Genomic DNA, 12234 nt, shown 5'->3' with positions numbered 1-12234 from the left:
ATTGTAGAGAAATATATTATTTTATTTGAGATCCCAAACCACTTACATCAGTGGGAAATAGAAAAATTGATGTCTCAAAGCCTTTTATTAAACTGTGGTGAGAAAAGATGGAAAGCCCCGTAGTTTGATTTTGTGCCTGACATCTTTCATGCCTGGCCACAAACAGGTATTTATTGAAAATACATACCTCTAACTCCTATTGGCCTCCCACTAACTTCACATTTTAGTGCTGCAGCTTCTAAGATTGTCCTATTTTTACATTGGCATGTTGGATTCTTCTTTAAGGTTTTTTGTATATCACTTAGGTGAAAGGAATGAGTTGCTCCATTGGGTGGGAAAAATAATATGGAAATAAATAAGATAGAGGCTTCTTACATATTATGCACAGATACAGAGGAGTATACAATTTAAATGAAAAACATCCCATATGTCAGAATATGCCAGAACATATGAAGAAAATTACTTAGCATAGTGTTTGAGGCATTCCATATCTTGTCCCTATTTGCATCTCTAGTCCTCTCTCATAGTAATTCCTCTTTAACAGTTAGCACAACACAGGGGATGAGAGAATCAAATTCAGTAGTGTGCAAAGCAGAAGTGGCAACGTGTGTCATCAAGGGGTAGTTTATGTTAAGACATCAGAGTCTGCTACTTGGTACATGATCAAAAACATTATCACGAGACAAATGCATCTGTTTTATATTGGATTACCATGAAAGCAGATTCTGAGACCAGAGCCTTAGAGCAGGTAGTTTATTTAGGAGGCACTTCTGAGAAACATGTGTAAGACAATATGAAGTGTAAGATAACAGGCAGGGAAGGAGGAAGGAATATGCTATTCAGGGTTGCTACTGTAGACAGCAGGACCTTAAGGACCCCCAAGAAGGGAAAAAATGCCTCCCAGAATTGTCTAACTGATGGGTAGAGACCAAGAATTTTATCCAGTCACTCCCATCTCCACTGGTTGATGGTTGTTTCCAGTGGTATTTCCTCTTCACAATGTCCAAGCTGTCTGTGCTTGGGCTGAGACTCTCATAGATACTTGGAGCACAGCCTGAGGAAGAATAACAAAGAGAAGCAGGGAATGCATTCCAAGTGGAATGTCTTGAAAGGACAAGGAACTGTTCCCTTAAAGCAACAGCTGAAATCAGAGACAGGTCCAGTGGTTGAGACATCACCTTTTAATCTTTTTGTCTTACTGTTTTCTTTTTACCTGAAATGCTTTCCATTACCTCCATTATTCCTACGAAATCCTGTTCCAGTCCTCACTCTATCATTGTGTTCTAGTCACACTAAATTCTTGTGATGTCTTGAGCATCTCTTTCTTTCTTCCTTTTTTCTTTCTTTCTTTCTTTCTTTCTTTCTTTCTTTCTTTCTTTCTTCTTTCTCTATCACTTATGATAGTCTTTATTCTAAAATGCTATTCTTTCCACTTCCCAACTCCTACTCTTAACAGCTAATTCAACTTTTAAAATGGAATACATATGTCTCATCTTTGCAGAAGGCTTTTTAACCGTAATGATCCAAGTTAATTGTTTCTTATTTGTCTGTGCTTCTTTTAAGATACTCATCAAACTCTCTTTGCACTTCTCACTCCCTAATATTATAGTGTCTTTGTCATCTTGACATTCCCAGGTTGCCTAGAATGGTGCCTTGGCCTTAGAGAGAAGGCTCAAAATGCATTTGTTAAACTGAATGAATATACAGCTATAGGAAAGAAGATTCATTCTGCTCATTATATTTGAATTATATTATGTCAGCTAATTTCAGCCCATTTTCCAACAGAAGTTTGAAAACATTGGCATAGAACTTATTTGTAAGCTCATTTTGCAGTCCTTCTGTCTTGTCCTACTGAACATAATATCACACCTCCATGGCACACCTTTTCTCATTTACTGTGTTTTGTACTTAGCAACATGCCTTAGAATAAAGTAAAAATATGTGCTCCTAACATGGTCTAGGTAAAAGAATTAATTTAGCCAAAGGATTTATTCATTTATTTATTTATTCATTAATAATAATAAATCAGCTATAACTCAAGCTTCACCTTTGCAACATGTTTCAGCACTTCTGTATGGAATGAAGGATTGAAGGAATAGCAGCGAGATCATAGCTGAAAATCTTGGGGAAAAAAAAAAGAACAAGGGATTAAATACCATTAAAATAAAGGGAAGACAAATGGTAGTACCATAGAGGGGAAATGCACATACTGTAGCAAATGTATCCAGTGCTGTAAAATTGCAATAATTATTCAAATATTTTTAAAAATTGGCACAATGTGGAACAACAGTTACTCTCTATCTCCCTAGATTTTTGTATATGACAAAGCAAAATTATTTTTTAAAAAGCACGAGAGAACAGTTGAACTTTCTGAGTATAGTTGTAGATGGGAACATACATCAGTCTTTTATATGAGAAACAATCACTTTTTAAAACCTGTGTCTCAATGTAGTTAATACCTAGTCTTGCTTCTTCATGTAATAATCAAATTACTAGAAACATGAGTTTTTTTCTCACTCTCTCCACCTCCACTCATCTCCATTCATTCTTCAAACCATTGCAATAGGACTCCTGCTTCCATTTTTTCCACTCAGACTGCTCTCACTAAGTTAATCAATAACCCCTGAGTGATTAGGCAAGTCTTCTTTTTATTGAACCTACCTTTAAAATTAGACTTTCTCATTATCATTATCACAATTCATTATCTTTTTGAAATTCATTTGCTGTCAGTTCCCTGATTTTTCCCTTATTGTAACATTTAACGACTCTCATTTCTCTATTAGATTATAAAGGATCATGCATTTCCATCTTGCTATTTTCATAATGGCTTGCTCTTGTGAAAGATAAGGAAATGATGTTTATAAATAATTGTTGAATTGAATGGAATCAAATACACAGAAAAGAAGATTCAAATCCATAATGTGGGTACTATAATTGCATCTGGTAAGATAAGTTCATATGGCTAGAGCAGTGACATAGATTTATTTGAAAGTTTCTCTTAGTTGTTGGTCATTTGGTCTCTTTGTTTTTGGCCATCATCTCAGTTTTTTTTTTTTTTTTAGATCCTACTCTCCCATCTGCATGACTCCCATATATGGAAGTATTTCCTAAGATTTTATTCTTGGACATCTTCTCACTATGCATGATCCTATCTGCCTCCTTGGCTTGAATTACCTCCCATATGTATGTTGGCTATTAATTGCATATCTTTAGTACAGATCTCCTCTTAGCCCTCCTTCAATATATCCTGGTTACAAATGAAAGAAAAAAAGAATAAAGGGGAGGGATCTAATTGAAAACTGTTCCACCTCTGAGATGCCTTCTACTTTTACGTATCTGAAACTAACATAACTTGTAGTGCCCAGTTCAAGTCTAACTTGTGATTTGTTGCCTGATTTCTCTGGTCCACTCTTTATGAACATCAAACATATTATTCATTCACTCAAGGTCTTCCCCTTGCCTTGTAACTCCTTAGTACTCTGCACTCTCTCCTAGTAAGTGCTCAGACAATATTAATTAGTTGCTATTAGTAATTTGCCATTCTTCATGCTAAGCATATTCTTCCCTTGGGGATCTCCCATAACCTCTGTGAAGTTGTTAGAGGCCAGAAAATTTCACAGTTCTGGGTAACTAGGGTAACAGTCTATTGGTTTTAAAAAATACTCTAAAATAAAATTTTCACAGGGGGAAAATTATAAATTTCTTGTCTGATAGCTATTCATCTCTTTGTTTTACTGTATAAAGGTTATTAAACTAAGTGAGGAGGTTGACTAAAAAACTGGGGAGCCATTCATAGTCATTGACACTGTTGGAAGACATTCTTCAAGACCTTTTAAGACTCAATATTATATAAACACAATGCACTAATTTTCCACTGCAGTTTTAAATTTCAGAAAATATCTGCTGAATAGAGTAATTGCCTGATTGTCATTTATGAGCTTATACATAATCTAATTTAAAAGAACTGATTGTAGCAGAATGTTATACTTGTTTAATAATTTAAGGTGTAAGGGCAAGAACAATTAATGGAGATGAAGAAAATTGGACATCAAACTCATTTATTATTCTCCTTGCTCTATTAATCTGTTATCAACTGGCATAATCGGTGATCTAACTTGGTTTAATTACCATGAAGACTACAATTTAGCTAATCAAAATTTATCATCAGTTCCTCCAACAAAGTAGAAAACATTTCATAATTTTGTAATTATGAAAATACATGATGTACAATGTTGTTTGTACACATGCATAAATATCACTATAGTACAATTTCTTTGAGTGAAAATGGAGTATTGTCACTTATAATCTGACCTCTGGGCTAAGTAGAATTTAAGAAAAAAATAGTGCATTTTGATAACAAGAGAGCTATTAAGTAGATCAATGTTTTTTCCCTTGGATATTTCTTTTTAACTTTGTAAGTGATGTTCTTACAGCCTTAAATATTATTAGTTTAGAGATTGTGTAAAAATATATAAGATGAATTTTGTAACTACGGAGATTGGAAAAATAGGAAATAACATGAACCATTTCCTGAAAAAAAAGTGAATTTTCTATTTCTCTTCAGCTCCGTAAGGCTATTATAGATCATGTGTCAGACTCCTTTTTGGATACGACAGTCCCACTTTTGGTTCTCATTGAAGCTGCCAAGAACGGCCGGGAAAAGGAAATAAAAGAATATGCTTCAATATTTCGTGAACATACCAGCAGGCTTATAGAGGTAAGCATGTTAGAACTGTAACTACTCTAAATCCAGGAGAATGAAGCTCTCATTCCCCATTTACAGTTAAATTGTACTCAGATAAAAACTTTTGACAACTTATAACAAATGAAGCAAAGTTCAGTATTGTTTTTTATGTAGTTTTTTTTTTTTTAAGGCTACACACACACACACACACACATGAACTGGTTAAATGCAGATATTTTGTTTTATCTCTACAAATATTTTCTTCCTGTTCTAACGTGAAAGTATCAAATACTCTACTTCATGCCATATTATGATTTCTCTACCATCTTTTCATGGCTTTATTACCCCTTCAGCATGTCAAATCATATTCAACTATGTGATATGACTATAGAAAAAGAATTTCAGATATACAGGAGTAGAAATATCCAGAATAAAGAAGTGGGGGTAGTGGGTTGATTCATCTCCCAGTAGAGACCAGAGGAGATGATAAAACTATAATCTCCTCTGTTTGGAAGCTGGAAGCATAGAAATGCCCTATGATTTGGGGGCAAGGTGGTATATTGCTAATAGAACCATAAAATGCTAGACATTTCCTAGGAAACAGATAATAGAACCTATTGTATTATGGGGATCTGTAAGGTAGCCTCAGTTTAAGAGAGGCTGAATAGAAGGATTTCTAACACCAATAAGGTGACAGTACTCACAAGGCCAGGAACCAGTAGCAGAAAGGGGAAGTGTGCTTGACCAGATTCATACAACAGAGCTGATATACTGCTAGGACTTATCAGTATGACTGCAGTGTTGTTTATGTCTAGTATCTGCTCTCATTGGCTGCGCTATGCCATGCTGGTTATTAAACATTCTAACTGCCACACCTTCATATACTGGTCATGAACTTTGTGATGAAATATGTTTGGGGGCTCAAATTGCTTATAAAAACTTGTGAGTCAGAAATAGACACCACCTAAATTAGAATCACAGCATTTTATATAACATCGATTAAAATAGAGGACTTCCTCGATGTCTTTAATGTAGACCCACTGGGAAGGAAGTTTCCAATGTAGCTAGCATTTGCACTATAAACCCTCTGGTTCCTAGTCTTCACATTTAGAAAATGAAAGGAGTTGATGAATAGATAATTACTAAGATTATTTCAGCCTTAAAGCTGACCTCCCTTCAACTCTGAAATCTACTTTGAACCTCCCAAGGACTATGTGAGACAGGGTAACTGTTACAATTCCCACTGACCTTATATGGAAATAAAGGTACAAACTCAGACTAGGCTAATTGGAGCTGGACCTGATTTCCAGGCTTACAAATTTTAACTAATTCATTTGATTATTTATTATATTTTCCGTCTTATTTATTCCCTCTTGTATTCATTCCTCAGATGTATATTTCAGTCTTTACCAGGGAAAATGTTAAAAGTAAGAGGTAAAGCAGAAGAAACAGGTCATTAAAAGTGTAAAAAGTGTAAAAGTGTAGCCCCTGACAATCATAAACATTTTTTCTAATAATGTGTTCTCTAAGGTGAAGGTACACCAAATTATGAAAACAACTTTTTGGTGAAATATTCTGAAAGTAAAAGGTTTCTGCTAGGAAAGTTGCATCCCTATTTCTATTTCTTCATTTGGTGTTGAGCATGGAGCCTGACTCAGGTCTCAGTCTCACAACTCTGAGATCATGACATGAGCTGAAATCAAGTCTGACACTTAACTGACTGAGCCACCCAGGTGTCCCGAGACTCCTAATTTTGTTAGATGCAGACTGGAAAAAATGAAAAATTTTTTTAAGTATACTGCTTGCCCACTAGGTTGTTTATATATATCAAGAAGAAGAAAAAAAGAATACTGCATTTATCTCTCAGGAAAATTTCTTTTCGAGGGGAGCTGTCTAACCAAGGCAACAGAGAAAAATCATCATTAATTTACTACAAACATTGAGCCAGAAGTATCTGTGACAGAGTCCAGGGAAATAGGAGAGCTTAAATTTATCAGTTTTGAAGACATTGTGAGTTTACTCTGTATAGATTGCTTACTAATCCTCCACCTTTGCTTTCCCTTCTACCTCTCCATCAGGACTACTTAGACCCATCTTATTCCCAAGCTGGGTAACTTGACAGAGCAGGACAGAAAGTCTTAGATTCTAAATGACTTCAAGGAAAAGCTATTTTCAACATGTCTGGGTTTTGATACCTCAACTGTGTTTGTCAGAGAAATCTAAAATCAGTGAACTTGTTGCAGTAAGACTTAAATGGAAAGAAAAGTAAGACCATTTTTAAAGAACTCTTATCAGATCGTTCAAGAAAAACTCCATGCTGTTAAAGGAACACTATAGATAGTGGTTAAGATGGTAACTTTTATTAAAAAAAAAAAATAGAAAAACAAACTAGATTTGAACACATAGCAAAAACAAACAAACAAACAAACCCACAGCATTAAGAAATTCTATGGGTAATAATTAGCAGCCAAAAGGATTTGGGATATTAGAAAAGAAGTGGGAATGAGGAACAGAGTGGCCCACAAATTGGGCCTGAACATTTCCATTCTCTAGTAGGGTCATGTCTGAGGTCTCTTGTTATATTATCATGCAGTTTGATATAAAATGATCATGGGTGAAATGATGGTTATAAAACCCTATATAGTGTCAATCCCTGGAAAACCTAGATACTTATGGCTAATTTTGTTTAGGTATGCTGAACTAAGTAACTGCTATGCAAAGCTTATTCTACTTTGAACATCCAAGTTACTCTGTGTTTTTGGATCCACTAAGCCACCGTGAGAATAATAAGGAGTCAAAAGGTTGGCATTTAAAAAATTCATCTTCACATTGTGATTAGTTATTTAATGACAAATGTGCTCATTTAATTATACTCCTTAGTACTTTGATCTTGCACTGGTGGTGAATTAGGGCATCATTAACTCTACTGACTTCCACCAATAATACCTATTAAACACGAAATTTAAAATATTAATTTTATCCTAAAATTTAAAATATTCACTAATTCTAGTGAGTAAGAATTTTATCTGTCATCACTTGGAGCCTATTCCGTTAGCTAAGTCTATGCAGCTAGTATTCCATGAATCTGCATTGAATGAAGGAACACATTCATAACACTAACTCACTTTTATTTCTCTCTAAAGAGTTATTTGGGGGATTCTGGTAACTGGATTTGGGACAATGTCTGAACCCAGTTATTTAGTGGAGTGCCTTTCTATTCTTGAAAATAATTCATCACAATAATATTAACAAATACCTTTGCCATCAATTATCAGATAAGGCCAATGTTATAAAGTCTACTCCAGATCTCCCTCAGATGGAATTTGTCACTATTAGGTAACATTTTTAAAAAATTTTGCCCATGTCAGAGATAATAGTTTGTAACTTTAATGTAGTTATATAGCTGTTATTCAGAAGAAACTGATTGTATTCCAAAAAATGCATTGCTTATTACAATGGCTGATCTTTAGTATTTCTTTAAAATCAATTTCTAAAACTCCACAATTATTTTTTAATACACTATGATTTGTTCTCAGCAACCAGTTCCTGCTGAACACTACATAGTTGCTACTGACTAAAAAGGTAAAATCTCCAGTTTATCCCATGGATTTTACTATATTAATTATCATTAAATGTGACAGTATTAATGATCTAGGCCTGAAATTTTTCTGTGAATTAGAGAACTTTCTCTATGTGAAAAGCCAGCTTTGTCAGTGCTTTGACTTATTCATCAAAAATTCATCTGTCTTGATGCACCTTATTTTAGTAAGTTTCATGGGAGCCTTTCATCAAAAAGGAAAAAGTGGGTGGACATTTAATTATAATACTTCCCTCCAACCTACAAAGCTGATTGTTCCCACTCACAAAATGGCGAGCCAGATTTAGCAAGGCCCCATTGCCAAGAGAGAAGGCTGTAGAGGGGACTCTTGCTGTTTGCAAGAAGTGCTCAGAGCTCTCAGCTCTACTTTTATCTTTGCATTTTGACAGAATCCTGTTCGAGTGTCACACATTGCTTTAATTGATGATCTGTTATCAAATAAGGATATGCTCAGTTACAAATAAATGAAGCTTTTAGAGTCCCATCTCATTCTTCCTCCTCCCCCCAAAAAAGAAAAAAAATGAAAAAGAACAAACCCATACTTATACTTGTACACAAACCAACAACTGTTCTCAGTGAGCAGCTTGGCAGCTCTCCTCTTTTGATGGCAAAGAGATGTTATAGCTAAGTCAGGAATGCTTTTGCTTATATAGATCGCAGGTGTGACTGCCCACTCCCTGGATTAGAAAACTGTTCAGCATCTTAATCCTCTTCAAGCTAAAGCTCACAATGAACATGATCCTTAAAACCCTAACCTGAATCCACAGTGAGTGACATTTCCCTGTTGGAGAGGTTTCTTTATAAATTTTCCATTCATAGTGTTTGGAATATAGGGAAATGGGGAGTGAAACCATTATAGAAAAGTCAGAGACTTTCCATAGTCGGATGTAGGTATTTTTGAATGAGATATTAGTGTCTTGGAATTCGGAGGGAGAAAACTATATGGCACTAGAGTAGTTTGGGAATTTAGTTTGAAGTAAGCAATATAAGCAATATTTACACCAAAACTTACCAACTCGGCAGGAGTTGGAGTTGAAAAACTAGAACTCCAAGTTGAGATTACAAGCATGACTAAAGTCACAATGCTCAGTCCTATGTTCCAGGAATATTAGAGTAATGAAATCTAGATCACTAAGTTGGCTGAAGATGAAGGAGGTTGGAGGCAATTGAAGAATACCCTAGAATATTTGATTGCCAGACTGAATAGGGTAGATTTCATCTTAGGGACTGGATGATCCAATATTGGATTTGGAAAGCTGCAGTTGCGTCTCCACACAAAAGGGTCTAAAGGGAAGCCATATTTTAGGAGAGTTTGTGTATGGATTATTTCATGTCGGGCTATAAAAATTTTCTAACCCCCAACAATTGATTAGAATCTCATGAACGTAAACTGGTATTTAAAAAAAGAAAACTGCATTTAAAACTTAATTTAGGGATATATGGGTGGCTCAGCAGTTGGGCGCCTGGCTTTGGCTCAGGTCATGATCCCAGGATCCAGGATCGAGTCCCACATCAGATTCCCTGTGAGGAGCCTACTTCTCCCTCTGCCTGTGTCTCTGCCTCTCTCTCAGTCTGTGTCTCTCATGAATAAATAAATCTTTTTTAAAAAACTTAATTTAATCTCATACATTAAAGAAAGAGAAGAAAAATATATTTAATAATGAACTTGAAACATAAAAGCAAATGATTCAAGACTTAATGGCATTAGACTAATGCTATCCAATAGAAATAAAAGGCAGAACACAAAAATCATTTAAAATTTTCTAGTGGTCACACTAAAATAAGTAAAAATAGATAGGTGAAACCAATCTTAGGTTTTATTTAATCAAATATACCCTAAATATTATCATGTTAATATGTAATAATATAAAAACTATTAATAAAATATCTACTTTTTGTACTAAGTCTTATGAATCTGGTGTATATTTTATATGTATGGTCTATCTTAATCTAGACTATCCATATTTTAAGTGTACAATAGCCAAACATGGATTTTGGCTATGTATTAGACAGTACAATTCTAGACAGATGATTGGCAAGTTGAGGACCAGAGTATATTCATTCATTCATTCATTCATTCATTCACTCATTCATTCAACAAATATGTCTTAAGTGCTTACAATGTGCTATATACTGTGATGGACCCTAGTGCCTTTGTCTTTGTTTTCCTAGACTGATGTACAGTAAGTACAGCATTCAGTAAATCATTGTTGAATGCATTAGTGTATAAACAAAGTAGAATGTCAGCTAATCCTATGGAAAAATTTAAAAGATGGCAAATATAGACTTGGTTTTGAATTTTTGCTTGATTGTATTGGGAAAGTCACTTAATATCTCTTGTATATCTTAATACAAGACTTAATACAAGTCACTTAATATCTCCCGCAAAAGACATACTCCATTGTAAAGTGAAAACAATAGTGAGATTGAATAAGATGACACATTAAAGTACCAAATGTCACATGATGTGTCATCTTCTCTTTTTCTCTTTTAAACATTTTTTATCCAAAGCCTTATGTAGAAAGAGGTCACTTGAGTCTCCAAAACTCCTGATGAGCAATAACATTTTCCTTTTGGAAAATTCATTTTATAAGGAATTTCAAATATGCTGTAGTTGTTGGACCTTTGTATCCAACTTCCAAATATAGGTAAGTGTTTTTCAGGAATGTTAACAGGCCAGAAGATGGCATGTACAAAATATCCAGCTGAAATTATGTCTCCAAAGTTTTGATATACACTTAATTGGTGTGTGGAATTTCTCTGAAACTGCAACTTTCCAATATTACTCTTCATGATGGTATTTGGCCAAGAGTTAACTAGCAAACATACTAACTAACAATTACTGATGAATAATTTCAGGCCTAGAAGCCAAACTTCATTTCAATCACCAGTCTGATTATGCAAGCTGGGACTGATCTATTTCTTTTAATCAATTCACTATTCTACTCAATTAAAAAAATATAGAGAGTGAATTCCTCCAATGTGCTCTATAGAGCTCATCTATACAGAGTCCTGTGTTTAAAACTTGATTCCATTTTTGTCTTTTGTATTTGAAAACATGATTCCCCTGAAAAACATATTTACTTCCCTGAATAAGTGACTTTAGTAAATCATTGAACATCTCTGAAGTTCAGTCTGTAAATGGAAAATGAGAGCTTAAATAATCTCTATTCCTGCCATTTAAAATTCTAGAAACCAAAAAGAGAAGAGTTCTTTCATATGTTTTATATGTATAGATAATATGGTAGTGGATGGAGGAGTCTGGTTAATCAGAAGTGTTGGAAGAGTGGTTATTTTGTTGCTTTTACAGGACAGAAAAAAAATCTTTTTTTGAATAATAAAAAGAACAAAATAGGGAAGAAAATAAGATAAAATAAACAAAGCATTTAGGTAATCTGTACCAGAATCATGCAATGCCCCTAAACTTTTTACCTCATTACATCCATGCTCACAATGATGGAGATAAATATTTTTATTACCATTTTGCTGATAAGGAAACTCTAGCCGAGAGAAAATTTGCCTAAGGTCAATTAGCTAAATGACAGAGTAGGGAATCAAGTTGGTTCTATCAATGGCAGAGATTAAAGGAATAAAGGTAGCACAATAAATCTAAAAATATATAGTGAGCCCAAGTTTTATATGTGTTTAATTTCTTGATAGAGACAAGTGACATCTTTCTGAATGCTTTTAGACAAGAGAACTGCTATTAAATGGATAAAGATGCAAAAGTTTCAAGAATTGATTTTATTTTTTTCCTACAAGTCTCTAATCTTTTTGGGGGTTATAGTAGACATACAATGTTGTATTAATTTCAAGTGTACAACTCAGTGATTGGATACGTTTATACATCAGCCATGTTCACCATTAAGTGTAGTTCTAATCTTATTCTACTTTCCCTAAATAGAAAAGTAGAAAGCCAGAGGCTACATTATACCCATGATATCCTTCTGCA

At 34.4% G+C, this 12234-nt stretch overlaps 1 protein-coding gene across 7 annotated transcripts in view; it reads left to right on the top strand.

Moving 5' to 3' along the window:
* Positions 1-12234, top strand: part of CTNNA3 (catenin alpha 3) — a 1688099-nt gene that overhangs the window by 887283 nt on the left and 788582 nt on the right. For all 7 annotated transcript variants that reach the window (XM_077894689.1, XM_077894690.1, XM_077894691.1 and 4 more), the window contains exon 9: positions 4565-4717. In XM_077894689.1, the coding sequence (XP_077750815.1) occupies positions 4565-4717 (153 nt within the window). The remainder of the gene's footprint in view (positions 1-4564; positions 4718-12234) is intronic.

The sequence above is a fragment of the Canis aureus genome, chromosome 4, assembly GCF_053574225.1.
Source record: "Canis aureus isolate CA01 chromosome 4, VMU_Caureus_v.1.0, whole genome shotgun sequence".
Classification (NCBI taxonomy): Eukaryota; Metazoa; Chordata; class Mammalia; order Carnivora; family Canidae; genus Canis; species Canis aureus.
This window is presented reverse-complemented; position numbering and strand designations above follow the sequence as displayed.